This window comes from Brachyhypopomus gauderio, unplaced genomic scaffold, assembly GCF_052324685.1.
Source record: "Brachyhypopomus gauderio isolate BG-103 unplaced genomic scaffold, BGAUD_0.2 sc137, whole genome shotgun sequence".
Classification (NCBI taxonomy): Eukaryota; Metazoa; Chordata; class Actinopteri; order Gymnotiformes; family Hypopomidae; genus Brachyhypopomus; species Brachyhypopomus gauderio.
In genome coordinates, this window is record NW_027506958.1 from 19,778 (window position 1) to 45,632 (window position 25,855).

Sequence of the window (25,855 nt, forward strand, 5' to 3'; positions counted from 1 at the left end):
ATGCTTCGCAAGTTTGTGTCAGAGACTGGCTCTGACTGGGACAAGTGGCTCCCATACGTGTTGTTCGCCTACCGAGAAGTGCCACAGGCGTCAACTGGGTTCTCACCGTTCCAGCTCCTCTATGGAAGAGAAGTGAGAGGCCCATTGGATGTACTCAAGGAGGCATGGGAAGGACCTAATCCAACAAAGAGACTGAACATTCTGTCACACGTCCTGAAAATGAGAGAAAAAATGACAACACTGACTGAGTTGGTCAGAGAGAACATGAGGAAAGCCCAACAACAACAGAAGGAATGGTACGACAAGGCTTCAAGAGACAGAGAGCTGAGGCCAGGGGAGAAAGTACTGGTCTTATTGCCCACCTCAGACACAAGCCTGCTTGCAAAATGGCAGGGGCCGTACGAGGTTGTACGACGAGTGGGGCAAACCTCATATGAACTGTTGCTTCCTGATAGAAAGAAGAAGCACCAGATACTACACATCAACATGCTCAGATCATGGAACGAAGCCAAAGTAAGCAACACGGAACAGCTATGGGTTCGGGCCGTGGATGAAGAAGAGGAGAGTAAAGAACAGTACTTTCCTGGAGGAAACGGACCAGCTGCACCTCTTAGTCTCTCACACCTGGGATTTCAGCAACAGCTACAGCTAAGGAAACACATTCCTACGGACGTCTTCAGTGAGGACCCAGGGAGGACTAATGTCACCGAGCACAAAATACGGCTACTGAAACAAGAGCCCATCAGGCAGACCAATTGCAGAGTTCCTGCACGCCTGATCCCGAACCTCAAGATGGAGGTGGAAAAGATGATGGAGCTAGGGGTGATTGAGCCATCCACAAGTGAATGGTGCAGCCCAGTGGTCCTAGTCCCTAAGAAGGATGGAGAGCTTCGCTTTTGCGTTGACTTCTCAAAATTGAATTCAGTTTCTGCATTTGACCCTTACCCGATTCCGCGAGCAGATGAGCTGATCGAGCGGCTGGGGAAGGCAAGGTACCTGACGACACTGGACCTATGCAAAGGTTACTGGCAAGTGCCATTGTGCCCAGAAGCAAGGGAGCTGACAGCGTTCCGGGTACCGAGCGGACTGTATCATTTCCTGGTCATGCCGTTTGGTCTCCATGGAGCTGCTGCAACGTTCCAGAGACTAATGGATGCTGTACTGAAAGACACAGGGGACTTCGCAGCAGCATACATTGACGATGTCGTAATATTCAGCCCGACGTGGGAGGAGCACGTCCAACACGTGGGCATAGTTCTCCAACGCATCGCAGACGCTGGATTAACGGCGAACCCGGCGAAGTGTAACCTAGCAAGAGACACGGTGTCATACCTGGGCTACGTCCTGGGAGGAGGGCTTATCCGCCCACAAGTTGACAAAGTGGAAGCGGTCAAGGGGTGTCCAGCACCAACGACAAAGAGAAGGGTGAGGTCCTTCTTGGGTCTCGTCGGCTGGTATCGGCGGTTTATCCCCAATTTCTCCAGCAGGGCGGCAGCATTAACGGACTTGATTAAAAAGGACAAACCTCAAAGGGTGAAATGGACTGAAGAGTGTGAGACCGCATTCAAGGATCTCAAGGAGTGCTTGTGCGCAGACCCTGTATTGCGCAGTCCAGACTTCAACAGACCATTCATAGTGCAAACGGACGCTTCAGGCAGCGGCCTAGGGGCAGTTCTGCTGCAGGGTGAGGGCGAGGACCAGAGACCAGTCCTCTACATCAGCAGAAAGATGTTTCCTAGGGAGCTGAACTATTCAACAATTGAAAAGGAGGCACTAGCAGTTAAGTGGGCGCTGGATTCATTGAGGTATTACCTCACCGGTGCTGACTTTGTGCTAGAAACGGACCATAGGGCGTTGCAGTGGATGCATCGCATGCGTGACAGCAATGCCAGGATTACGCGGTGGTACCTGTCACTGCAGTCGTTTAAGTTCCAGGTGCGCTACCGGAAAGGCACCCAGAACGTCACAGCGGACTTCCTCTCTCGTCATTCTAGCGAGTGACTGCGGTAAGGGGGGGGGGTGTGTGATGATGCCAGTAGCTCTGGCCCATCACCAAAAGACTCTATAGACATTCAAGTAATGGACAAAATGTAGTACTGACCTCTATGTGCGATTCTCAGGAGGACTGGCGGCCCAGCCAGCTCCTTCTCTTATAGTGGCCGAAGGGCCCTCGGCCTACTAAAGGAGGGGAGGGGGGGGTTACAGGTCCTGGGAATACCTGAGGACAGATGTACACAATGGATGGACATATTAATCATCATTATTGTTATGGTGCACTGAATGTGAAATGTCATGTATATATTGTTACTGCAGTAATGTTATGTAATGTATGTATGGTATGTTTGTGTTTATAGATAACCCCTGCTAGTGGTAATGGTATGCCCCAGCTTAATTAAGGGGAGGGGCTACCAGTATAAGAGGGCTTCCTCTCAGAGGCTAGAGGAAGGGTAGATGGTGGAGAGGTTGATGTTGGTTGGTTATTGGTTGGTGGATATTGTATGTGTTGCGTTAAGCCCAAGGAAGTTAGGGGCTAGACTGGCTGCTGTTGCCAGTGCTTGTTTAAAAGTACTGCTTATAAGCCTTTGCGGGCTTGAGTACATTGTACATATTAGTTTTCCTTTATACAGTTTTCCTTTACGTTTATTCGTCAGTTATTTATTTATTCATTGGATTTCAACATTAAAACACCTGGAACTGGAACTTTTGTGCGTGCATGTCCATCTCACTCTCTGTAGTGGACCCACCTCCATATTCACCCACTCGTACCACGTTCACAACTCTGGATAAGGGTGTCTGCCAAATGCCATAAATGTAAATTTAAATGTAATTCATCAAAACACCAACGAAGGGAGGTGCCTTCCTGATGACCCCAATGAAAAGCTTGCAAGGCATTGTGTGTGTCCTTGTTACTTTGTTTTGAAGGTCAGTCCAAGTTTGTGTGGTGGTCTGAGTACTTTGCAGTTGAGGCAATGGACCATGAACATAGTACGCTTTGCTTCTGGATACTTGTCGAGCCAGTATCAGATTGTAGCTGCTGCTGTGTTCTGTTCAAGCAACTAGTAAGTGCATAGGGTGTGTGAAATCTGTCATCGCAGTAATTTCTTTGTCGTACTGGGTACTGAGACGATGGGTCATGAGCATAGTAGTAGGGTATTACTAGATCACAGTTGTTGGTTGGTTAATAATACATCCTAGTCAAGCCTTTTGCATGACTCTAGATGTTAGGTGCAGGATTTTATCATCTTCCTGTATTATGTTACATTTACGGCATTTAGCAGACACTCTTATCCAGAGCGACTTCAAAGTCGCCTATCTTATAAAAACCTGCGAAAGAGTGAATTCACAAAAGGTGAAGCGCGAAGTGGTGCAGCCATGCAAAAATAAGTGCAAAATAAATATTAAATTAAGATCAAAATTAAGATAAAAACGGTACATTCAGAAAAAAATATCAATTTAAATGTGCAATATCAACTTAAATGTGAGTGAGTGGCAACGCTAATGTGAATCACATCCTTAGCGATAGTTCTCTGGGTGGCAGTGCGAATGTGAATCACAGTGACAGTACATTCAATGAACGAATCAGAGAATGAACGAGAGCCCTCAGTTCAGCGAACAAATCAGAGAGTGAACGAGAGCCCTCAGTTCAGTGAACGAATCAGAGAGTGAACGAGAGCCCTCAGTTCAGCTAATGAATCAGAGAGTGAACGAGAGCCCTCAGTTCAGTGAACGAATCAGAGAGTGAACGAGAGCTCTCAGTTCAGTGAACGAATCAGAGAGTGAACGAGAGCTCTCAGTTCAGCTAATGAAACAGAAAGTGAATGAGAGCCCTCAGTACAGTGAACAAATCAGAGAGTGAACGAGAGCCCTCAGTTCAGGCAACGAATCACTGAGCAAGCACAGTTCCCTTGCAATGAGAGTCTCTGCCTCTAGATTTGCGGGTGATTCTGTGATTCACAGACCACACTGCAGTTCCCCTGCCGGCCTGCACGGTTGCTGCTGAGCTCAACTACTGAACTGAGAAAGGAACGAATCAGCTGAGGAAGTGATTCGATTCACTACATTCACTCAAACGATTCCTTCATTCGAATGAATCGTTTGTGAACGACACAACACTACTGTGGAGAGTAAAGCTACATCCATAATAAAGGACCCTTCACGTCTCCTTCATTCCTCCTTTCAGTTTCTCCCATCAGGTCACTGTTAAGTTCCACTGGCTGAACAAACACTATGATAATTAATAGTAAGATCAATGCAGTTATTTACTGATAATTAGTAGCTGTCATGGTAAAAGACATTTTCACTACATCTCATTCAGCCTGTGGATCTTTATAGTAACAGTAGGATGAGAGAAGCTGAAAGGAGCAGTGAAGTGGGTGTGTGGGGTTCTGTATTACACAAGTAGCTTTAATACAAAACCTGAGACCATGGGTTAAAGATACAGCCATATGAACTAGGAGAGTTCATGTTCATGTATTAGATATGGAGTAGCAGTATGAACAGTTTAGTGATCATGTATGAAGGTGCTGATTCCTGTATGAGACCACAGTCAGTAGAACCAAAATACACAGACCAGTGGAGCTCTCGCACTGGTTGTACTGGGAGTTGTATCTGTCTCACATCTTCTTGTTGCAATAGACACACCACATTATTTTGTTATTGTTCCACAGAAAGACCAAAACCTGTGGTCTCCATAGATCCTGATACACATGTATTTGTGGGAGAGACTGTCACTCTCAGATGTACCAAAATGGGAGGAAGTGTCTCCTGGTGGTGGTACAGCTGGAAGAAAGAGGGATCCGACAGTGTTGTGAGCGATGCTCAGGTGTACATAATCAGTCCTGTTACAGAGTCTCATGCAGGTAAATACACCTGTACAGGAGGATCCCACAACTTCTACACCAGTGATGCTGTTACACTGACTGTATCAGGTGAGTCTGATAATCTTCAATATTCATTAACCTCAACCTCACCTCACTGTACACTCACTACTGTCTTCAGAGAGACTAGATACCTTCATCCTTACAGTGGTGTCTTTCTTAACTTTACTATGATTAACTTGAAGTGATTTAATATTTATTGTTAATTTACAACAGCAAAACCAAAGCCCAGTATAAAGTGAATACTGATAAATCTGGAGACCCTGTTACTTTGAGAAACTCTCACTTCCCTCCACCTCTACTGACAGTTACGTGTCTTGCACTGTGATGCATGTTTATTCTTTATTTTCTATTTTTCTACATATATTGAACAACAAGTGTTAATATGTGTAACGAGGCAGACTCATGAGGCTGATTTGGATCCATGTGCAGGTTTTAATAAAATTATAGGACAATCCAGAGAATGTAGTCGAATACACAGACAGGGGTCAAAATCCAAAAATCCACAACAGAACAGAGGTAGCAGAAGGGCCAGGCAAAGGCAAGGTAGAGAACAGGGCAGAGATCATACACTAGAGACAGAAATCAGGGGAAAACGCTCGGTAAGCAAACACTGGTGGAATGGAAATACTTTGCAGTGAGAAAAGGGCTGGGTGGGTTTATATAGCCTGTCCATTACTCTGCAAAACAGCTGATCTGTTTAAAACTCCGGGGAGTCGGACCTCTGGTGGCGAGGCCTGGGAGTGCAGGACCTGACAATATGAGTCTGTGTTTGTCACATTTTCATATTTTAAAGTGAACAACAGGTCTGCTTCAGTCATTAATGAACCAGGAGTGTTACAGTATATACAGATATGTGAACAGCTTAATCAAATATACTGCACTGATTACATATTTTTGAGAGAAAGATTATGGATCTATGAATTTACTCTCTAAACCTTACTGTGATCACACTGATGTAGCACTTACATTTACAGTGGTTTGCTTTCATCACCAATTTATTATTTTTCTACGATCACAAAAGCAAGACCACAGGCTTAGGAAGAAAGTACAGCCATCTGATCTAGGAGAGATCACTCCCTCATGTGATCTATGAGAGATAACTCCTTCTTATGATCTAGGAGAGATCACTCCCTCATATGATCTAGGATAGATCACTCCCTCATGTGATCTAGGATAGATCACGCTAACACATGATATGGAGTAGCAGTACAGACAGTTTAGTGATGATGTAAATCTACAATATCTAGAGGAATCCACAGTATCAAGTGTCTATCGGTTCCATAGAGGTGCTTATGATAAAGGTGTTTGTGGCAGAGACTGTCACTCTCAGAAGTGACATACAGGAAGGAGATCTGTCTCTAGCTGACAGTGCAGTTGGAATGAAGAGTGACAGTTCAGTCAGTCCTGTCAGTAGTGAACAGGTGTTCACAATCAGTCCTGCTGAATAGTGTCATGCAGGTAAATACACCTGTAGAGGGACAGTGGCAGGAGGAACTGTAACGTTTGTGGTGTCTGGAAGCAATGAGGTGGATGCATGTGCTGAGCTGGTCAAATCCATGAGCATGTCATTCATGTTTAATAAAGCTAAACAAAACCAACAAGAACAGATTTACACACATGAACCACAGGGCTGTTACAACAACAATTACCAGCACAGACTACACAGAATCCAGGGATTAAATACAGGGACATCAAGGAAAACCAAGTACAAACACCTGGGAATATTAATGAGGGGCAGGGTTACAAACAAGAAGGATGGAACAGAAAAACACTGAAACCAGACTCAATGAATTTCAAAATAAGAGTACACAAAAGGAAACCAGGAAATATAAACCAAAACAAGAGGGGTAGTAGACAGGAATCGTAACAGGAACCCACTTGTAATGCGTAGCGCGCTGCGGAGCGATGAAGCAGACACAAAAGCTGAGGAGAGCAAGATTTAATAAGGGGATTTCCATAGTTGTAGTCAAAAGGGCAGGCAGGAGTCATAACAGGAGAGCCATCCAGATTAGACAAATACATGGGCATGACGGACACAGAATCATAACGAAACCAGGCAGGGTAACAAGAACAGAGAGAGAACAACAGAGAAAGTAGATACCAGGACCATGACAAAACACAGATCCACAAAACAACGGTCAACCGACTAGAGACACACAGGGACTATAAGTATACAGAACTAAACTAGACGCAGGTGAAGACAATGACGACACAGGCGTGGCAGCTGGGGAGGAAACCATAGAAACAGACAAGCTGGGCAGGATCAACGAGCAAGGAACAACACAGACACGAGGAGCAGGGAAACCGGAGTGATAGCTAGGAGAGGGGGGCGTAGCCCTACGTGACACCACTACTCTCACACCAGAGTGACTGCTACAGGGACAGGAAATGACAGATGAGATAGAGAATCTTTCTGACCATTCAGAGTTTGAAAATAAATTGTTTAATAATCATGTAACGTATACTGATGCATCTCAGATGTTGGCAAAAAAAGAGAAAGGCTTGAAAAACAGGATAAAATGTAAAAGGTAACAGTAAAATAACAGTAAAATGGAGCCAGAGCTCCATTTGTGACACCACACCCATTTTGTAGTATGTCTATTTGTTTATTCACTATAAGCACATCATAAGATGTCAAACTGTTAGTGCATTTATATTGTTCACCCAGCAGGATTTGGTTCAGCAATCAAGTGAAAAATCTAAATACCCAGCAAACTTTAACTTTGCAATACAATTGTCACACCTTTGATCATTTAGACATTGTATAGAATACCATTTGCCACTGCTACAAATGTTTCTGTAAACACTGAACCTAAATCATGTATTAGATACAAAGCATCTTAATATGATAGAGCTTATACTTGTGTTGTAAAGGGTAAACCTGTTACATTCATCGTTTCATAACACTGAACCAAAATGTCTACTTATATAGTGAGGAAATCTGATTCATTCATAATTTCATATTAATTAATCATTTTGTTACGATTGAAGGACACAGAGAGGGATCCTTATGCAAAAGCTCACGGCTTTTATTTAGAAAGACAGGCACAGTAGTAGTAGCATACGAGAGAGCTACGGTGGTATGAAGGATAACTCTTGTCGTTAGCTACGTTGAAGTGGTCAATCCGGTCCGAGGTCGTGATGGGTAGGCAGAGTCCGTAAGGTACCAGAGGGCTAGGCAGGAGTTGAGGTCTAGGAAACAAGCAGAGGTCGGTGCACAGGAGGATCAACACTAGGGTATAATGCTCGGTACGCAACATTGTTGGCAATACTTCGCGTCTAGGAAGTGGGACGGAAAGGTATAAGTATGTTAGGAATGTGGGTGTGGTGATGGGGAACAGCTGAGCAGAGTGGCAATTAGGTGACATTCCTGACACATATACTCCATTAAGCACAAAGCATATCTTAAAGTCAATGTCTACTTATATAGTGAGGGAATCTGATTCATTCAACATTATATCTCAACAGATAAACCCAAACCAACTGTGAGCATGAGTCCTCAGAGCTCCGTCTACACTGGAGACACTGTTACTCTGAGCTGTGAGGTGCAGCCGTCTGTACGATGGACATTTTACTGGTACAGAAAACATGCTCAAGTCACAGACTGGATTAGTGTATATAAATACACAAAAACAATAAATCAAAAAGAAATTCACGTAGGAATTTTCAAGTATGTTTGCTATGCACAGAGGGGAAACTTCTACACATATTACAGTGATGTTGAGATCACAGTAACAGGTATGCTCTACCTTTTCATATTTCTAATACTTTGGGTTTTTTTTAGAAAATGTATTTAGAAAAATATGCAGCACATGTATAAAATATATTGTTTTTAATCATGACACAATTTTGAGATCATTTGTTCATTTTGGAAAGCAAGATATTAGCCTAAACACAAAGTACAGCCATTTGATCTAGGAGAGATCACTCACACATCTGATCTAGGAGAGATCACTCACACATCTGATCTAGGAGAGGTCACTCACATCTGATCTAGGAGAGGTCACTCACATCTGATCTAGGAGAGGTCACTCACATCTGATCTAGGAGAGATCACTCACATCTGATCTAAGAGATCACTCACATCTGATCTAAGAGATCACTCACATCTGATCTAAGAGATCACTCACATCTGATCTAGGAGAGATCACTCACATCTGGTCTAGGAGAGACCACTCACATCTGATCTAGGAGAGACCACTCACATTTGATCTAGGAGAGATCACTCGCATTTGCTCTAAGAGAGATCACTCACATTTGATCTAAGAGAGATCACTCACATTTGATCTAGGAGAGATCACTCACATTTGATCTAGGAGAGATCACTCACATTTGATCTAGGAGAGATCACTCACATTTGATCTAGGAGAGACCACTCACATTTGATCTAGGAGAGATCACTCGCATTTGCTCTAAGAGAGATCACTCACATTTGATCTAAGAGAGATCACTCACATCTGACCTAAGAGAGATCACTCACATCTGACCTAAGAGAGATCACTCACATTTGATCTAGGAGAGATCACTCACATTTGATCTAGGAGAGATCACTCACATTTGATCTAGGAGAGATCACTCACATTTGATCTAGGAGAGATCACTCACATTTGATCTAGGAGAGACCACTCACATCTAATCTAGGAGAGACCACTCACATCTGATCTAGGAGAGATCACTCGCATCTAATCTAAGAGATATCGTTCACATCTGATCTAGGAGAGATCACTCACATCTGATCTAGGAGAGATCACTCTCACATGCAGGACATGGTGTAGCAGTAAAGATGGATTAATGATGATGTTAATAAAGAGGAGACCACAATCCATAATGTTTATCAGATACATAAACATGATTATTCCTGTATGAGAACACAGTCAGCAGAGCTAAAATACTCATAGACCTGTGGAGCTCTCAAACTGGTTGTACTGAGTATAGTATATAGATTTGTGACATTAGAAATATTTTGTTTTTTTTTCCACAGAAAGACCAACAGCTGTGGTCTCCATAGAGCCTGATCCACAGGTATTTGTAGGAGAGACTGTCACTCTCACGTGTAACATAGATGGAGGAGGTGTCACTACGTGGCAGTACAGCTGGAATGAAGAAGGATCATACAGACATGTCCACAGTGGTCAGGTGTTCACAATCAGTGATATAGAGTCTCATAGAGATAAATACACCTGTAGAGGAACAGAGGATGGAGGATCCCGTTACTCCCACACCAGTGATGCTGTTACACTGACTGTATCAGGTGAATGTGATCATCTCTTAACCTCATAACCTCAATCTCATCTCACCATGAGCTCAATATTTATGTATTGAGAGAGATTAGACACGTACATTATTACAGTGCTGTAGTTTTTAGCTTCAGTCTGTCTGAGTTAAATACTTCACTGTCAGGTTCAGGTCACCAGCAGATCAGATCAGCATCAGTTCCTCCTCAGGTTGAGATGTTACATCCTAGTGTAGTGTGTGTCTCTGTTAAATCATGACTGTAGTAAATCTTCTGGAAGCAGTGTGTGAACTCACTTTATGTCCTGAACCATTTGATTAATCTCCATCAGCAGTGAAACCTAAACCTGAACTCACATCCAGCCTTCAAGGAGATGCACTGATAGGAAACCCAGTGACTCTGTACTGTAAGCTGGAGCAGTCTGCTGGGTGGAGGTTTTACTGGTCCAAACACACACAGAACCCAGAGAGTGAGACCAGCACTGAAACCAGCTCCACCACCATCAGCTCAGTGACGCCCTCTGATGGAGGCCAGTACTGGTGCAGAGCTGGAAGAGGAAACCCAGTCTACTACACACACTACAGTGATGCACTCTGGGTAAAGGTTACTGGTAAGGATGTTTCTACTAAGTGATAGTATATACTGGTGAACACATAAACAGCATCCATACAGCAGAGGAGACACAAGGCTGGTTTAGACTGATGGGCTGATGACTGCACAAAAGAAGCTTCACTGAGTTCCAGCTACAGACACAGGCAGGATCTCCCAGTGGCAACATGTGTCAGTACCAGCATAAGTGGGGGAGTAGAGCACCACCTTTAGACTGGAACACAGTGTTAAGATCCCAGTACATAATGTTAATAATGTAGTGTTAAGATCCCAGTATATAATGTTAATAATGTAGTGTTAAGATCCCAGTACATAATGTTAATAATGTAGTGTTAAGATCCCAGTAGAGTTAATAATGTAGTGTTAAGATCCCAGTACATAATGTTAATAATGTTGTGTTAAGATCCCAGTACAGTAATAATGTAGTGTTAAGATCCCAGTACAGGTAATAATGTAGAGTTAAGACAATACAACTATGGTTAAGTTGTACACTACAATATAGTGTTAATAATATTATAGTTATACAAGATAATACAGTTAACAATAGAGTGCCGAGATAACAATACAGTTAATAATAGTGTTAAGAAGGCAATGTAGCTAACGGTGGTGTTACAAAGACAAAACAGTTTGCAATAGCCTACAGTGTTACGAAGATAATAGTTAAAAGTACACAGAGTTGCAAAGGTAATACAGTTAATTCAGTAAAATATTTTAATTACACTGTTAAGAAGACACTGTTAATTTAGCGCTGTGTTAAGTAGACAGTACAATTAACAATACAGTGTTGCAGAATTAAAAACTATAAAAGGCTCAGAACGACCAGAACATGAGGAGTACAGATCTGAGATCAGGTGTGTGCTGGTGTGGTTGGGCATTCACACTGTGTGGTGTGGTAAAGTAAATAAATTATGTTCTTTATGTAATGAACTGCCTTCCTCCTGAGTATTTATCAATTAAATTTTCAGTGTCCCTGTAGTACAGTGAACAGTTCATTTATGTAGCTTTAGTTTTGCCAGTATTGAGCAGGTTTCGGTGGACCGTCTGAATCCGGCCCACTTGGACTTGGATGGTGCTGTGGTGAAGACACAGCCAGCGAGCCGTGGGCGGCCCCCGGTCGTTGGTCCTGTCCGCCCTGCTGGTCAACCGGCCTGTGCATCTGCCCCGCCAGAGGGCGGTGTTGCGTGGAAAATAAAGTTTTCCCTGCTCGGGATTTCTGGATTAAGCTGTTTCTGCCTTGTTTTCCCGAACACGCTTCATTTGGGCATTCACACTGTTTGGTGTGGTAAAGTAAATAAATGATTTTATTTTAATGAACTGCCTTCCTCCTGAGTATTTCCTATCAGTTTCCTTGTAGTACAGTGAACAGTTCATTTATGTAGCTTTAGTTTTGCCAGTATTGAGCAGCTTTCTACAATGTCTGATCTGTCTGCCTTTGACAGGTGTGCCTTCTTTAGTGTCTCTGATCATCAGTCCCAGTAGAAGTCAACACTTCAGCGGTCACTCTCTCTCACTGAGCTGTGAGGACCAGAGTCACTCTACTGCATGGACAGTCCTGCAATACACACAGAACAGGAGTGTGTCAGATTGTTCATCAGGCTGGGGATCAGTTACAGGATCTACATGCACCATCAGCTCTCTCTCCACATCCCACACTGGAGTCTACTGGTGTCAGTCTGAATCTGGAGGAATCAGTAATCCTGTCAACATCACAGTGCATGGTCAGATTTCAATACTTTTTATTTTCAGTATAAGACTAAACATAGAATAGAATAAATCTACAACATTTTGTTTGTAGTATTAAATGGATATCATTCCATGTATGTGAAGACATGCATGTGTATTTTCAACATTTTATTTTCTGTGTCTCTTTTTCACAGATGGTGATGTGATCCTGGACAGTCCTGTCCACCCCGTGACTGAGGGAGATTCTCTCACTCTACGATGTTTATGCAGCCAGACACCTTCAAACCTCACAGCTTCCTTCTATAAAGATGGATCATCCTTTCAGACCCAGACCACAGGACAGATAACCATCCCTGCTGTCTCAAAATCAGACGAGGGTCTTTACTACTGTAAATACCCAGAGAGTAGAGAGTCTCCACACAGCTGGATCTCAGTCAGAGGTGAGAAATCTCTTGAAATTTGATATTTGATATTTTGCATCATTTCAGTAGACCTAAAGTGCTCTTGTACATTTATTTTAGGTTCTGGGTCCAGTGATGTACCAGTTGGGTTGATTGTGGGACTCTGTTTAACCCTGTTGTTCATTATCTTACTTATCTTATTCTGGAGCTTTAAGAAGAACAAAGGTTTGAAAGCAGACAGTTTCCTGTAGCATGTGGTAGTTTTATAGACTATCTACAGACAAATGAACTCTCTACACCATGGTGAATTTGCTCTTCAGTGTGATATCAATAACATTTGTCTATCAAATGTCAATTTAATGGATAAAAAGTTTTTTATAATTTTTCCCAAATGTGTAGTGAATACACATTAATGAAAGACCATGTAAGTGATTGTGTTAACTCTACTGCCGTTTTACTGTGTGAGAAGGTTCAGGATCTCCGTCTCCCCCTACTGGACATCAGCAGAACACTAGCCAGAGCTGCTCTGGGCCTGGGAGTTCTCTTTCAGGACCTTCACTGCTACAGCCAGGTTGGTCTGTGTTTCTAATGAACCTTCCAGCTTTTGTGTGTGAATTAACACATTTATTTACAAGGCCTTATTTCCTCTTTAACAGGCAGCGATCATGTTTATGCCAATGTTGGTAATAGGATTACAGGTAGAGATCATCTCAAAGAAATTTCACTCTGTGTTTGATTTGTACTGCTTCATCCAACAGTGTGTACACACTGTGACTAATAAAACACATTAGAAATAACAATAACTCTGTATGTCTGAGATTTATCTTGACTACTAATTCATCAAATGGATCTGATGTCTGGTTTTGATAGCAGATAACACATCAACTGGACCACTGGATGGAACATATGCCCTAATTGAGCTGAAAAACTTCAGACGTCACATTAAAGGTAAATACCACCGACTACACTTTATTTTGAAAGATGAACAAATGGAGGGAGAGATGACACTGATTCTTTATATCAAACTATACTGCCCTAAATCATTAATTATTTTATTTTTATGTGATGATACTATATGTCGGTCAAAGGATGTGATTTACTCCTTTGAAACCAAAAATCCAAAGAGCAAAGGTAAAAATACCAAAACCCCTTTAAAGAACAGTTTTACCACGTGTGTTTGTGTGTTTTAAACTCAAATTTTAAACTCGAATTTAAAATGATATGACAGTAGATGAAAATGAAGAAAATCAGTTTATTTTCTCTTTAATAGAGAAAGAGATGGGATTTATGCTCTAATTGAAATACAAACAGGTAGAATTGTTGTACACACACACGCACACACACACACACACACACACACACATACAGACAGCCTGTCCAAAAAAGCCACTGCCTGGCTTTAACTAAGCAGATAGGTAAGAGACGTTGGAAAATTACTGCATGGGGAATTATGATTTCATAACAACCTTGCAACAAGTGATTTATCCCTAACTGATGCACTGAATAGCTTCTCATTTGTTAAACAGCTATGTGGAAAGACACATGCTGTGGTTGTGGAAAAGATGATAATATGTTTCAGAAAGGAAAACTATTGTGTTTTTGTTGTTTGTGGTAAAGTTCACACCTGTGTTGTTGTTGTTTGTGATGAAAGCTCACTCCTGTGTTTTTTGTTGTTTGTGGTCAAAGCTCACTCCTGTGTGTTGTTGTTTGTGATGAAAGCTCACTCCTGTGTATTTTGTTGTTTGTGGTCAAAGCTCACTCCTGTGTGGTGTTGTTTATGGTGAAAGCTCACTCATTTGTGTTGTTGTTTGTGATGAAAACTCACTCCTGTGTATTTTGTTGTTTGTGGTGAAAGCTCACACCTGTGTGGTGTTGTTTATGGTGAAAGCTCACTCATTTGTGTTGTTGTTTGTGGTAAAAGCTCACTCCTGTGTGGTGTTTGTGGTGAAAGTTCACTCCTATGTCGTGTTGTTTGTGGTGAAAGCTCACTCCTGTGTGTTGTTGTCGGTTGTGGTGAAGGTTCACTCCTGTGTGGTGTTGTTTATGGTGAAAGCTCACTCCTGTGTGTTGTTGTTTGTGGTGAAAGCTCACTCCTGTGTAGTGGTGTTTGTGGTGAAAGCTCACTCCTGTGTGTTGTTGTTTGTGATGAAAGCTCACTCCTGTGTGTTGCCCATTGTTAGGGAAGACCAGTGAGGCCAGTGGGAGTGCGTGTGTACTGTACTCAGAACTGAAACAGACGTCAGGTAATGGTGAACATTACAGCACCACAGCTCTGCTTCATAAACACCAGACAGTGGTAGTGGGCACAACACCACTGATCACCATGCCATATGTTGGGCACATGAGGAAAACACTGATTTATGTATTGACCTTTGATCTCTTTGTTACTTTTTTGGCCTATATATGTATATGTATAACTACACAGTACTTTAATTACAGTACAGAACTAAACAGTACTGTAGTCTAGTACAGTACTAAACAGTACTATAGTAAAGTGCAGTACTAAATTACAGGACTATAGTAAAGTGCAGTACTAAATTACAGTACTATAGTACAGTCTGGGACTACAGTACATACCAGTCCTTTTGCTCTTCACTGTACATCTTGGACACACATATTTGCATAATTTTTTAATGATCATGTTAACAACCATAACCACAAAATTATCAAAACTGTGTAAAACATTTAATGATGGGAGATGGGGTGAAACAGTGTATATGAGGGGGGAAAGACTCAAGAGACTCATGAGTCAGTGTTTATGTTAATATATGGATATGTCTATATTCATATGTATCTCCTTTCAAATGCGTAGAAAAGCCATAATTCAATGATCCCTTTCTCAGTCCAGTAGACTAGATTACTGTAACTCCTTGTTGGCTGGAATTATCTCCTCCTCACTCCATAAACTTCAGATGGTACAAAACTGCTGCTCAGCTACTCACCTGCACTCATGACATCACACCTGTTCACCATCATCTCCACTCATGACATCACACCTGTTCTCCATCATCTCCACTCATGACCACATCACACCTGTTCTCCATCATCTCCACTCATGACCACATCATTTACATTTATGGCATTTGGCAGACGCCCTTATCCAGAGCGACTTACATTTTAATCTCATTTTTTATACAAGTGAGCAATTGAGGGTTAAGGGTCTTGCTCAGGGGCACCTCAGTCATGGCCTCAGGTCTGGGAATCAAACCCAGGACCCTTTGGTCACAAGACCAGTTCCCTAACCACAAGGCCATGACTGCCCATCACATCACACCTGATCTCCATCATCTCCACTCATGACCACATCACACATGTTCTCCATCATCTCCACTCATGACCATATCACACCTGTTCTCCATCATCATCTGGAGAGTGTTGCTGGGTTTGTAAGGATGGAGAAGTTCAGACATGCAGGATGAAGTGAAGCTATTAAAAGCTTCACAAGTGAGTAGAAAGACGTTGACTCAAACGCGATATTTTACAAGAAGCCTAGTTGAGATCTTTGAGACCAGGTGTAATATGGGTGTGACAGCGAGTGTGAGTGAGAAGGCAGGGAGCAGCATTGAGTCTGGACCATCTGGAGTCTGTGGAGTGAGGAAGAACTGATCCCAGCAAGAAGAGAACAGTTCCTTAACATTTCCTAGATTAACCTGTAGGGCATGCTTAAAGAAGTGCCCTATAGGACATAAATAAATTTGCATTTAAAATGAACATTTCTTAATGTTTTAAACACTGAGGCATGAAGTTTGTTTTTAAAAACTTCCATGCAGTCTCCACAACAATGTGTGTTGTTCTTTCAAGTAATTTGTCAAGATATTTTATAAAGTTTCTTTCTCTTCTAGGTCTCTAAAGGAAGAGGAATATTGTGGAACTTAAATCTTGAAGAGTGTCAGAGCTGCCAGTGTCAGGCTATATCAGCATGTGCTAACAACTATGCTCAGTGTAGTTTTTGGAGATCATGTTGTTGTTCAGTTCCCTGTGGTCTTGCTGTACACAAGCTTTTTCAAGGTCCTGTTTGTGGTTTTAGGGAACACGAGGAAGCAGGATCTGAACTGAAGGTATTTGGGTTTGTATACCCTAACCTTGCCAATTTGGCCTTCCAGTATATACAGTATCAATCCAATCAAAACTGCACAGTCAAGAGTAACGATGCGTTATTATAATTTTTGATCATGCTAAACTTTTATGTTTTTATAAGGTTTTATCTCCTCATACTTAATTGTAAAATTTCATTTTTATTGATCACATTAACATTTGTGTTATTCTTGTATATAACTTTAGTTATTCCCTTTACATAAACTTGTTTTTGATAGCATAAGAAAAAAACAAAATTTATAGGGCAATTCATTTCTTAACATATTCCAGAGGATTTATGAGATTGTATGACAATCTGGTACTATTATCCTGGTACTATTGCCACAAATTGTAACAAATAGTCTATTCTGTGTTTCTAGAGGTGCTGGTCTGGGTTAAAAGCATGTGGCTGTTCTTGAAACCCATATGGGCAACATGGTGCTTTGGTTGTTAGCATGTTTGCCTCTCACCACTGGGGTCTTGGGTTCAAGTCCCTGAGTGGAGTTTCCATGTTCTTCCTGTGTTTGTGTGGGTTTCCTCCGGGGTCTCCGGTTTCCTGCCACAGTCCAAAGACATGGAGGTTAGTTAGGCTGGGATGAGGCTGGGATGAGTCACATTAGGAGCGTATCAGGAGTGCTGGGATGAGTCACAATAAGGGCGTATCAGGGGTGCTGGGATGAGTTACATTAGGGGTGTATCAGGGCTGCTGGGATGAGTTACATTAGGAGCATACAGGGCTGCTAGGATGAGTTACATTAGGGGCGTATCAGGGCTGCTGGGATGAGTTACATTAGCGGTGTATCAGGGCTGCTGGGATGAGTTACATTAGGGGCGTATCAGGGGGTGTAGGGATGAGTCACATTAGGGGCGTATCAGGGGTGCTGGGATGAGTCACATTAGGGGCGTATCAGGGGTGTTGGGAGGAGCCAGTGCAGCAGAGATGGGTTGAGGCTGTATTATACTATTGGGTGTCAGTTAGGACTCTATCGAATCAAATCAAATATATTTGTATAGCGCTTTTCACAACACATGTTGTCACAAAGCACTTTACAGGATGTACAGGGTTAACAATACTATGGGTCCAGATCCCTAATGAGCAAGCCAAAGGCCACAGTGGCGAGGAAAAACTCCCTATGATGGTGGGGAATAGGAAGAAACCTCGGGAGAACCAAGACTCAAAAGGGAACCCATCCTCCATTGGGCGGCCCGTTAACACACGAATTACACAAAATACAGACAAATACACAAGTCACACACAAATCACACAATCAGACTAAGTAAAAGGTAAAAATTAAAGTTCTTGGCTTTGATATTGTCACTGTAAATGTCTGTTGATGAACGCCAGGCTTTCATTCCGTGTCGGAGCAGTGATGCTGGTATTGTAGGCTCTGACTGCAGTGCTACTCCCCAGGTGAACCTCAGAGAAAAGATACATGATGTGGTGAATATGTAACAGATTAATCAAAGGCCAAAGTAAACAGATAGGCACTCTATAGTGTGTAAAGATGGACTCTGGCAGATCTAGCTATGCCACAGAGCCAGAAGGAGACATGATGGCTCCCTGGGACATCAGCACTCCGCTGATCTCAACAAACTTGAGAAACATAAATGAGGTGAAGTGACAGGATCATGACATCCCAGTTTACCAAAACTCTCACATCCCACAAAACCCCAGATCTAAGATGAGAAATAAGACGTTTCTTGACTATATAAACAGGTTTTCAGTCAAGGCTTAAATATTGAGATTGTGTCTGAATCTCAGAAAATGATCGGAACTTTATTCCATATGGCAGGAGCTTTTATAGGAAATGAAGTTCAATTCATATAGCACCTTTCAAGAAATCCTGGGTCACTTCATAATTAACACACCCAGCTTTTACATCCACACCAGTGAGAAGAGGTAGCCAATTTCACACAGCATACTCTCATCTAGACACCTAAGCAGCACTTAGAGGACCTAATCAGGTCAGGGAGGGGAGAGAGGACAACACCCATGATAGAACAACATTGACACTAATATATGCAAAGACGAATTAACGGAACAGCTGGGGAGGCAACGCCTAGGGGCGTGGCTATTAAACACATGGTGAGAAAGACATGACAAACAGGTGGGGGCGGGGCTAGACATGACAGGTTGTAAAGGGGTTCTTGAACTTATTGTAGTTACACTGTGGCTTGTAATGGGGTTTATAAATGATGATTTCAGTTCCATTTGGTTTATGTACGGGTTGGTGAACAGTTATTTCGTTTCCATGGAGCTATAGATGCTGTGGTGTTACAATAGTCCCATTGCCACACTGTTCGGGTGTCTCGTGTTTGTATGTCACTTTGCGTGGTTTTTTCTCTACCTCAGTCTCATGTGGATGTGGGTTAATGCTCAGGTGTGCTCACGTGTGCATGTGGTTGTGTGTGGCTGGTTGTTTGTGAATGTTTAATGCTAGTACACTCGTTCAGATCTCCGCTGGGTCGCACCCCACACACTGCTCCATCAGCCCTCATATAGTACGTTGGAAAGAAAAGAGATGTAATATTTTATTATCAAGGTTTTTCTTTTTTTATTTAAATATGACAGCTATGAAATGTCACTTTGTATTTTATGAGAATATTAAGATTAAGTTATTACACTTCAAGCCCACAAGAAGGTGACTGTTAGCCATGCCATTGGCCTTAGTTGGATAAAATCTAAACACTGTGTTGAAATGGTAGAAATTGTGTGATTTATTTTAGCAGATAAAGCTAGATTTGTAAATATAATTTGTGTCCATTGAATTCAACTATGTCTATGGGTTTGTTTGATTGTAAAGCACAAATTCTAATTGTGTAAATTTAAGTAAAGCACTAGTTGTAATCATGTAGGGCTCCGCCTCCCTCTTTTAGCTGTCACTCCGGTACTGTTCAATGTGTCTGTGTTTTCCTTGTCTGTTTATCCCACCTGGTTTCCATGGTTTCCCTCTGTCTGTCACACCCCTGTCGGTGTTCTCTCCTGCTGTCAGTCCTGTCCATGTCTTCTGTGTAATCTTGTTTAGATCAATTCCCCAGTTAGTCCAGTCCGTGTCTTCTGTTGATCATCTTGTCTTGTCTGTCCCCCCTTCCTTGCATTCTGCTCAGGTGTTTGTAATTTGTCTTGATTTGTTTGGTACTTTGTTTGGTACTTGTACTCCCTGTTTCTCTCCCTCTTTGTAAGTCAATGTGTTGTACTTCTTGTGTTAGATTCCCTGTGGTTAGTGATTGTGTTGGTAACCCTGGTTTATTGCATTCCTGCCCTGTAAGTTTTCCTGTGTTTATCTGCCTGTTTTCTGTCACCTTGTTCTGAGTCTTTCATTATCTGAGTTATCCTGTCTGGTTGTTAGTTTCTTGTTATAGCTGTATTTTAATTAGTATGCCTTATTACCCTCGTACCCTCAATGCTAACACTCCAGTTATTAAAGCCTGCTCTCCTCAGCATTTGTGTCCGCCTCTTAGCTCCCCAACGTTACATAATCATTGTGAAATTGAATATGTAGCTACTGAAGGCTCTAATTTGAAACAGATGCAACAGAGAGCAGGTTTTATTTCTGCATCATGGAGGCTGATTCAAAGGAGATCAGCTCACTGAACCTCTTTGGACTCTTAGATTCTGAGAGCAGTGTGTTGCAGGCTGAGCTGAAAGAAGAGACGTTGATCTTCCAGTCGAGTGTAGTACAGAGCTCCTCTCAGACAGCAGCAGAGGAGCTGGAGGTAGTGATGGGACGAACGACACTGGTGCGTCAGCACTGTGCCGATCGCACAAGAGTGAAACCACGTATTGGTGCGTGTATTGCTTTAAACATAAATCATGTGACTGATACAGGAAGAGTATCGTTTGGATGTGTCATGCCAAATTGTGTTTATAAGGAAACAAACTGTATCGCCAATGTTGTGGATTTGTTGGATGGAGTTTTGCTGTTGCTTTTGGATTTTGTATTTTTGCCCTCACGGATCGAACCAGGAAGTTTTCCACTGTCTGGAATGTATTTTTTTTGTTTGTTTCATTCATGAAAATCCATACACAAGTTCCACATTTTTGCTGAATTTTATTAGAAGAATTTGCTATATTTTACTGTTAAACATTTACACAAGGTTTTAAGCAAATTTTGGACTCTTCTAAAGAACATCTGAACTCCGCAAACAAATTGAGCAAATTAAGTTATAATATTGGGATTATATTCTAAGTAAACAAAAGTTGATTAAATATTTCACAAGTTGTGTTTTCAGGATGCTTTTCCAACTTATTTTCATATTGTTTACCTGCTATATTATAACTACTGCAGGGGTCACTATTGAGTGACCAACACAGTTTGTGTAGTGTGTCGATACACTCCTTGAGGTATCCTCTCCCCATCACTAGCAGCAGGCCCCTACACTCTCTATGGCAGGCCGTTTTATCATAAAATGGGCTTCACCCCACTTACATTCCAGATATCTGTAACTACATTACAGATATCTGTATATTTAATTTAAGATATCTCTAATTATATTTTAACTAGGCAAAATGTCAATTTGAGATATCTCCAATTACATTCTGACTAGTATAAATTACATCATATTCACCATTGATTTGTATGGAGGCTCAAGTTCAAGATATCTGCAATTAATTACTGACTATCTGAAATGTACATTTAAGATATCTACAATTAAATTATGACTAGTCAAAAAGTCAATTACAGATATCTAGTTTTTTGTTCTGACTAGTCATTATTCTAATTAAAGATATCTTAAACATACTCATTATTTAAGGTATCTTAAAAATATTTTTAGATATCTGAAACTAAGATTTGACTAGTGCAAATTAAATATCAGATATCTTGAAAGTAAGTAATGACTAGGCAAAACAAAGTTAGGGATATCCAGAACTGTATTTTTGACTAGTCAAAAGTCATTTAAAGATATCTACAAATAAATTGCAGATATCTTGAACATTTTTTATCTAGACGTTTTTTTTTTATTTCTGTTATCTTGAATAATTATTCTGACTAGTCGGAATGTGTTTGTAGATATCTTCAATAATCATTTTGTCTAGTCAATACGTCCCAGATTTACGTAGCATTTTAGCGCCAAGCTTGGCACTCTTTGTATTTGCCAATCTAGGGTGACCAGATTTGGGTTTCTGAAAAGGAGGACACATTTTTTGCTGGGGTCATCGGTGTATCGGTGTTTGATATGACACAAATGACATGGTGTCTGTGTAAAAATTGCATTTATTGAACAGCACAAAACAACATAGTACCTGCCGTACACATCAAGCACTCTGCCTCATACGGATCACGACCGCGGCGAAAGCACAGGAATTTTTTCTTTAACTCCCCCGTAAACGTTCACTTTCGTTTCGGCTTTGCCCCAGAACCGGCGGACACACGTGCTTTCGCTTGTAAACACTCGGGGGTAGACTGGCAGGCCCACGCTTTCTTCTTCTCACACACACACACGAACAAAATCCCGGACGATTTTGAAATTCCCCCCGGACATTTTTTAGGTCTCAAAAGTAGGACATGTCTGGGAAAAAGAGGACATCTGGTCACCCTAGCTAATCAGTGGTCTGTACGCGATGTCAGGACAGTCGAACTCGCATTCTCGTGTTTTTAATACGATTTTTAGTGCCGCATAATCCATACTGTTGAGATCTTTCAAGATTGTGCCATTTTTCACGACGCTGAAGTTGGTTACTTATTCGCAGTTTGAGATTCGTTTGGTTACTTATTCGGCGGCTGAAGTGGTTCCTTATTTAAAAAGGGTGTGTTCACGATGCGTGTTTGCAGCCCGCTTTGTTTAAAAGCGATAGATTAAACAAACGAGCATACGAGCAAACATTTAAGAGGTTATTGTTTCCCATACTGATTTTGTGCATGTAGAAAAAAAATAATTTAATGAAAGCATTCCTTTTGTAAATGGTTTCTATTTCAAGTTGTTCCAATTGTACGCGGTTTGTACATGATGATTGAATTCGCCAGCATTTCTAACGTAAGGAAACATATTCTTAGATTTGAAAACTAAAAATACAGAAATGCTGTTCTAGAACACAAATTAATTGGAAGAAGAAATACCAGCACACAACATGGCATTGAGCAGTGGGCATAGGTTAACGGATTTAAAGGGGCAGTTTCAGAGGCTTATTGAAGGCCTTATTGATGGTGGGCCAGAGAAATAACAAATGCATTATGAAGAACAGGTCACTCTAAGAGGAACCTGATTTTAGCCTGATCCAACATCATTTAATACCTCAAATCTACCTGGAAACACGGCATATTGAGTAGTTAAGCACACAGAAAGCGCACTGAAATTATTCTTTTCAAGAACAGCTAACGCCATTTTAGCCACCCAAAATTCCGCAGGCAGCAGTTTCGACGACTCGGCAACATTGCAAAAGGGGCGTAGTGCACGCACTTCTTTAATTCAGATATCTAAAAATGTCATTTTGACTAGTCATAATTACATTAGAGATATCTTGAATAAGAATTACGGATGTGTGTATGGCAAGCCGTTTTAGCTTTTATTCCTATTTTTCTTAATATCAAGAATTAAATTAATACATGTAAAAATTTTATTTTTGATATCAAGAATGTAATTCTTACATGTAAAAATTAAATTCTTACTAGTAAAAATTGAATTCTTACATGTAAGAATTACATTCTTGATATCAAAAATTAAATTTTTACATGTGATAATTCATGACTTTTCCAATTCATTTTGAATGGGGGAAACATTTTTACATGTAAGAATATCATTTTTACTAGTATAAATTAAATTCTTACATGTAAGAATTGTATTCTTACATGTACAAAAATAATTTTCACATGTAAGAATTCAATTTCTACTAGTAAGAATGCAATTCTTACATGTAAGAATTAAATTTTTACTAGTGAAAAATCAGAATAGAATTTTTACTAGTAAGAATGCAATTCATGATATCAAGAATTAAATTTTTGATATCATGAATTTAATACTTACATGTAAAAATTAAATTCTTACATGTAAAAATTAAATTTTTGATATCATGAATTACATTTCTGATATCAAAAATGTTATTTCTGATATCAACAATGTAATTCTTGATATCAAAAATTTAATTTTTACATGTGAGAATTCTTATCTTGATGTCAAAAATGTTAATTTTACATGTAAGAATTTATTTCTTGATATCAAGAATTGAAATCTTACATGTAAAAATAACATTATTGATATCAAGAATTAAATTCATACATGTAAGAATAACATTTTTACTAGTATAAATCTATACAAATGAGCTAATGAAGCATGTGTATAAACTTATCCAATAGTGGCCCATTGTCACGGTCTGTGGGAGTGGCTCCAAAGATCTAAGGTTGCCAAGTATGCAGCCATCTTTAATATGAGTGGTTCCTGACAAAATGGCAATGGATTCAGTATCTTAATAGAAGCTTTCCATGTTTACAAAATTGTATGCATTTATGGTAGCATACTTTTTTTTAGCCCTCATGTTGTCTTAAAATAATGTACACACATCCTGTCGTAAGAGCAAAAAATACCGTTGCAAGGAAAAACTCCAGGGATGGATTAGAACCCATGCTCCATTGGGCAGTCCAGTTAGTAGCAGTTCATTTTTATTGTTCAATATCCAGGCCGAGCAGTCCTGTCCAATGCAAATCCTACATTTTGCAGTGTGCAGTGTTGTGCATGTTTTCATGCAAAATGTGCTCACCTGGTCTGAAAAAACAAGTCAGGACATCGGCCACATCGGCATAAAATTTAAAATGACATTTTTTTGGAAGCATTATAGGCGTCTTGTGGAATACACACGACTTGAGTACAAGAAATTAAGAAGTATGATGCAACAACTGCAAAAGTCCATTCATCCGAGCATTTTGTAAAGTATCTGCTGCCTGTTTCCCAAGACGTGGACAGGCTTGTACTGGTTTACATTGTGGGTGATCTGCAGTGCTTTAAAAAATGAACTATGAATATGAACTACAGCAGGGGTCGGCAACCTATGACACGTGTGCCACCGTTGGCATGCCGAGGCATAATCACTGGCACGCAGCACGCTGGACCAGCATCAGCAAAAAAATGATAAATTAATATAAATTATTATATTAATGGATTATACTTTCGCGAGTGACCGTAGCGCGTGACTCCGCACAACTCGTGCGCGAGCGGCAGAGGTGTTTATACTTGGCGATCGATCGCGATATAATACTTAATTTGTGTCCATTTACACCCCCCCCCCCCCTCCGCTAACAATTTACACTCGCCGCCATAGTGGCACACTCATTGACTAGACATGTTATAGTTGGCACGCCATGTCTCAAAGGTTGCCGACCCCTGAACTACAGTGAGTCCCAGCTTAACAACATGTCTGGTTAACGACGGACCGGAGTTACGATGACTTTTTTTAATTTTGCGCGGTTTGCGGAGTGTTGTGTATGATACGCTCACGCTGTACGCACGCACAAGAACATTGTTAGTTTTTTCTATACTGTATTTATGATCAAAGTATATCTAAATCTAGGGCCACGCTTATCAATGAAAACTGCTTTACGACGGACTTTTCAGTCTCTAACCCCATCGTTATGTGGGGACTCACTGTAGCTCGTTTTCATTAGTATGAACTGAACTTTGAACTCATGTGAACTGGCACAAGACTGTGTGTGTGTGTGTGTGTGTGTACCTGAATATGAGACTGGTGGGTCAAAAATGACCTTACAAAAATCTTTGTACCCTGGAGTTGTACAGCTTTCATGAAAATATTAACAAAGGTTTTCTTCACTTTGTCCAATCTTTGAGACACTGTAGGAAAAGTAATCAAACTTCATGCTGAAAAAAGATCAATAAGGGGTTATATGCAGTCTCTTCAGTTAAATGTGGTGGCGGGTCATTTTGACGCTTAAGATAACAGAGCTTTTGATTTTTCTACTTGTAGCAAGTTGTCTGGCAACCTCCACGCACGCAAGCCCCCATTACATTTCCCTATGAAGTAGTCTGAC

At 41.0% G+C, this 25,855-nt stretch overlaps 1 protein-coding gene and 1 long non-coding RNA gene across 2 annotated transcripts; both read left to right on the forward strand.

The window, feature by feature from the left end:
* The first annotated feature begins 4,510 nt into the window (after positions 1-4,510).
* Positions 4,511-13,057, forward strand: LOC143500206 (leukocyte immunoglobulin-like receptor subfamily A member 3). The gene is made up of 8 exons (XM_076994227.1): positions 4,511-4,545; positions 4,636-4,928; positions 8,349-8,618; positions 9,862-10,131; positions 10,445-10,723; positions 12,162-12,440; positions 12,600-12,845; positions 12,927-13,057. The coding sequence occupies exons 1-8, from the start codon at positions 4,511-4,513 to the stop codon at positions 13,055-13,057; spliced, it is 1,803 nt and encodes a 600-aa protein (XP_076850342.1).
* Positions 13,058-13,162: 105 nt separating this feature from the next.
* LOC143500197 (uncharacterized) lies at positions 13,163-16,683 on the forward strand. The gene is made up of 5 exons (XR_013126721.1): positions 13,163-13,377; positions 13,463-13,504; positions 13,677-13,754; positions 14,987-15,049; positions 16,649-16,683. It is a non-coding gene; the product is annotated as an uncharacterized LOC143500197 (long non-coding RNA).
* The last annotated feature ends 9,172 nt before the right edge of the window (positions 16,684-25,855 follow it).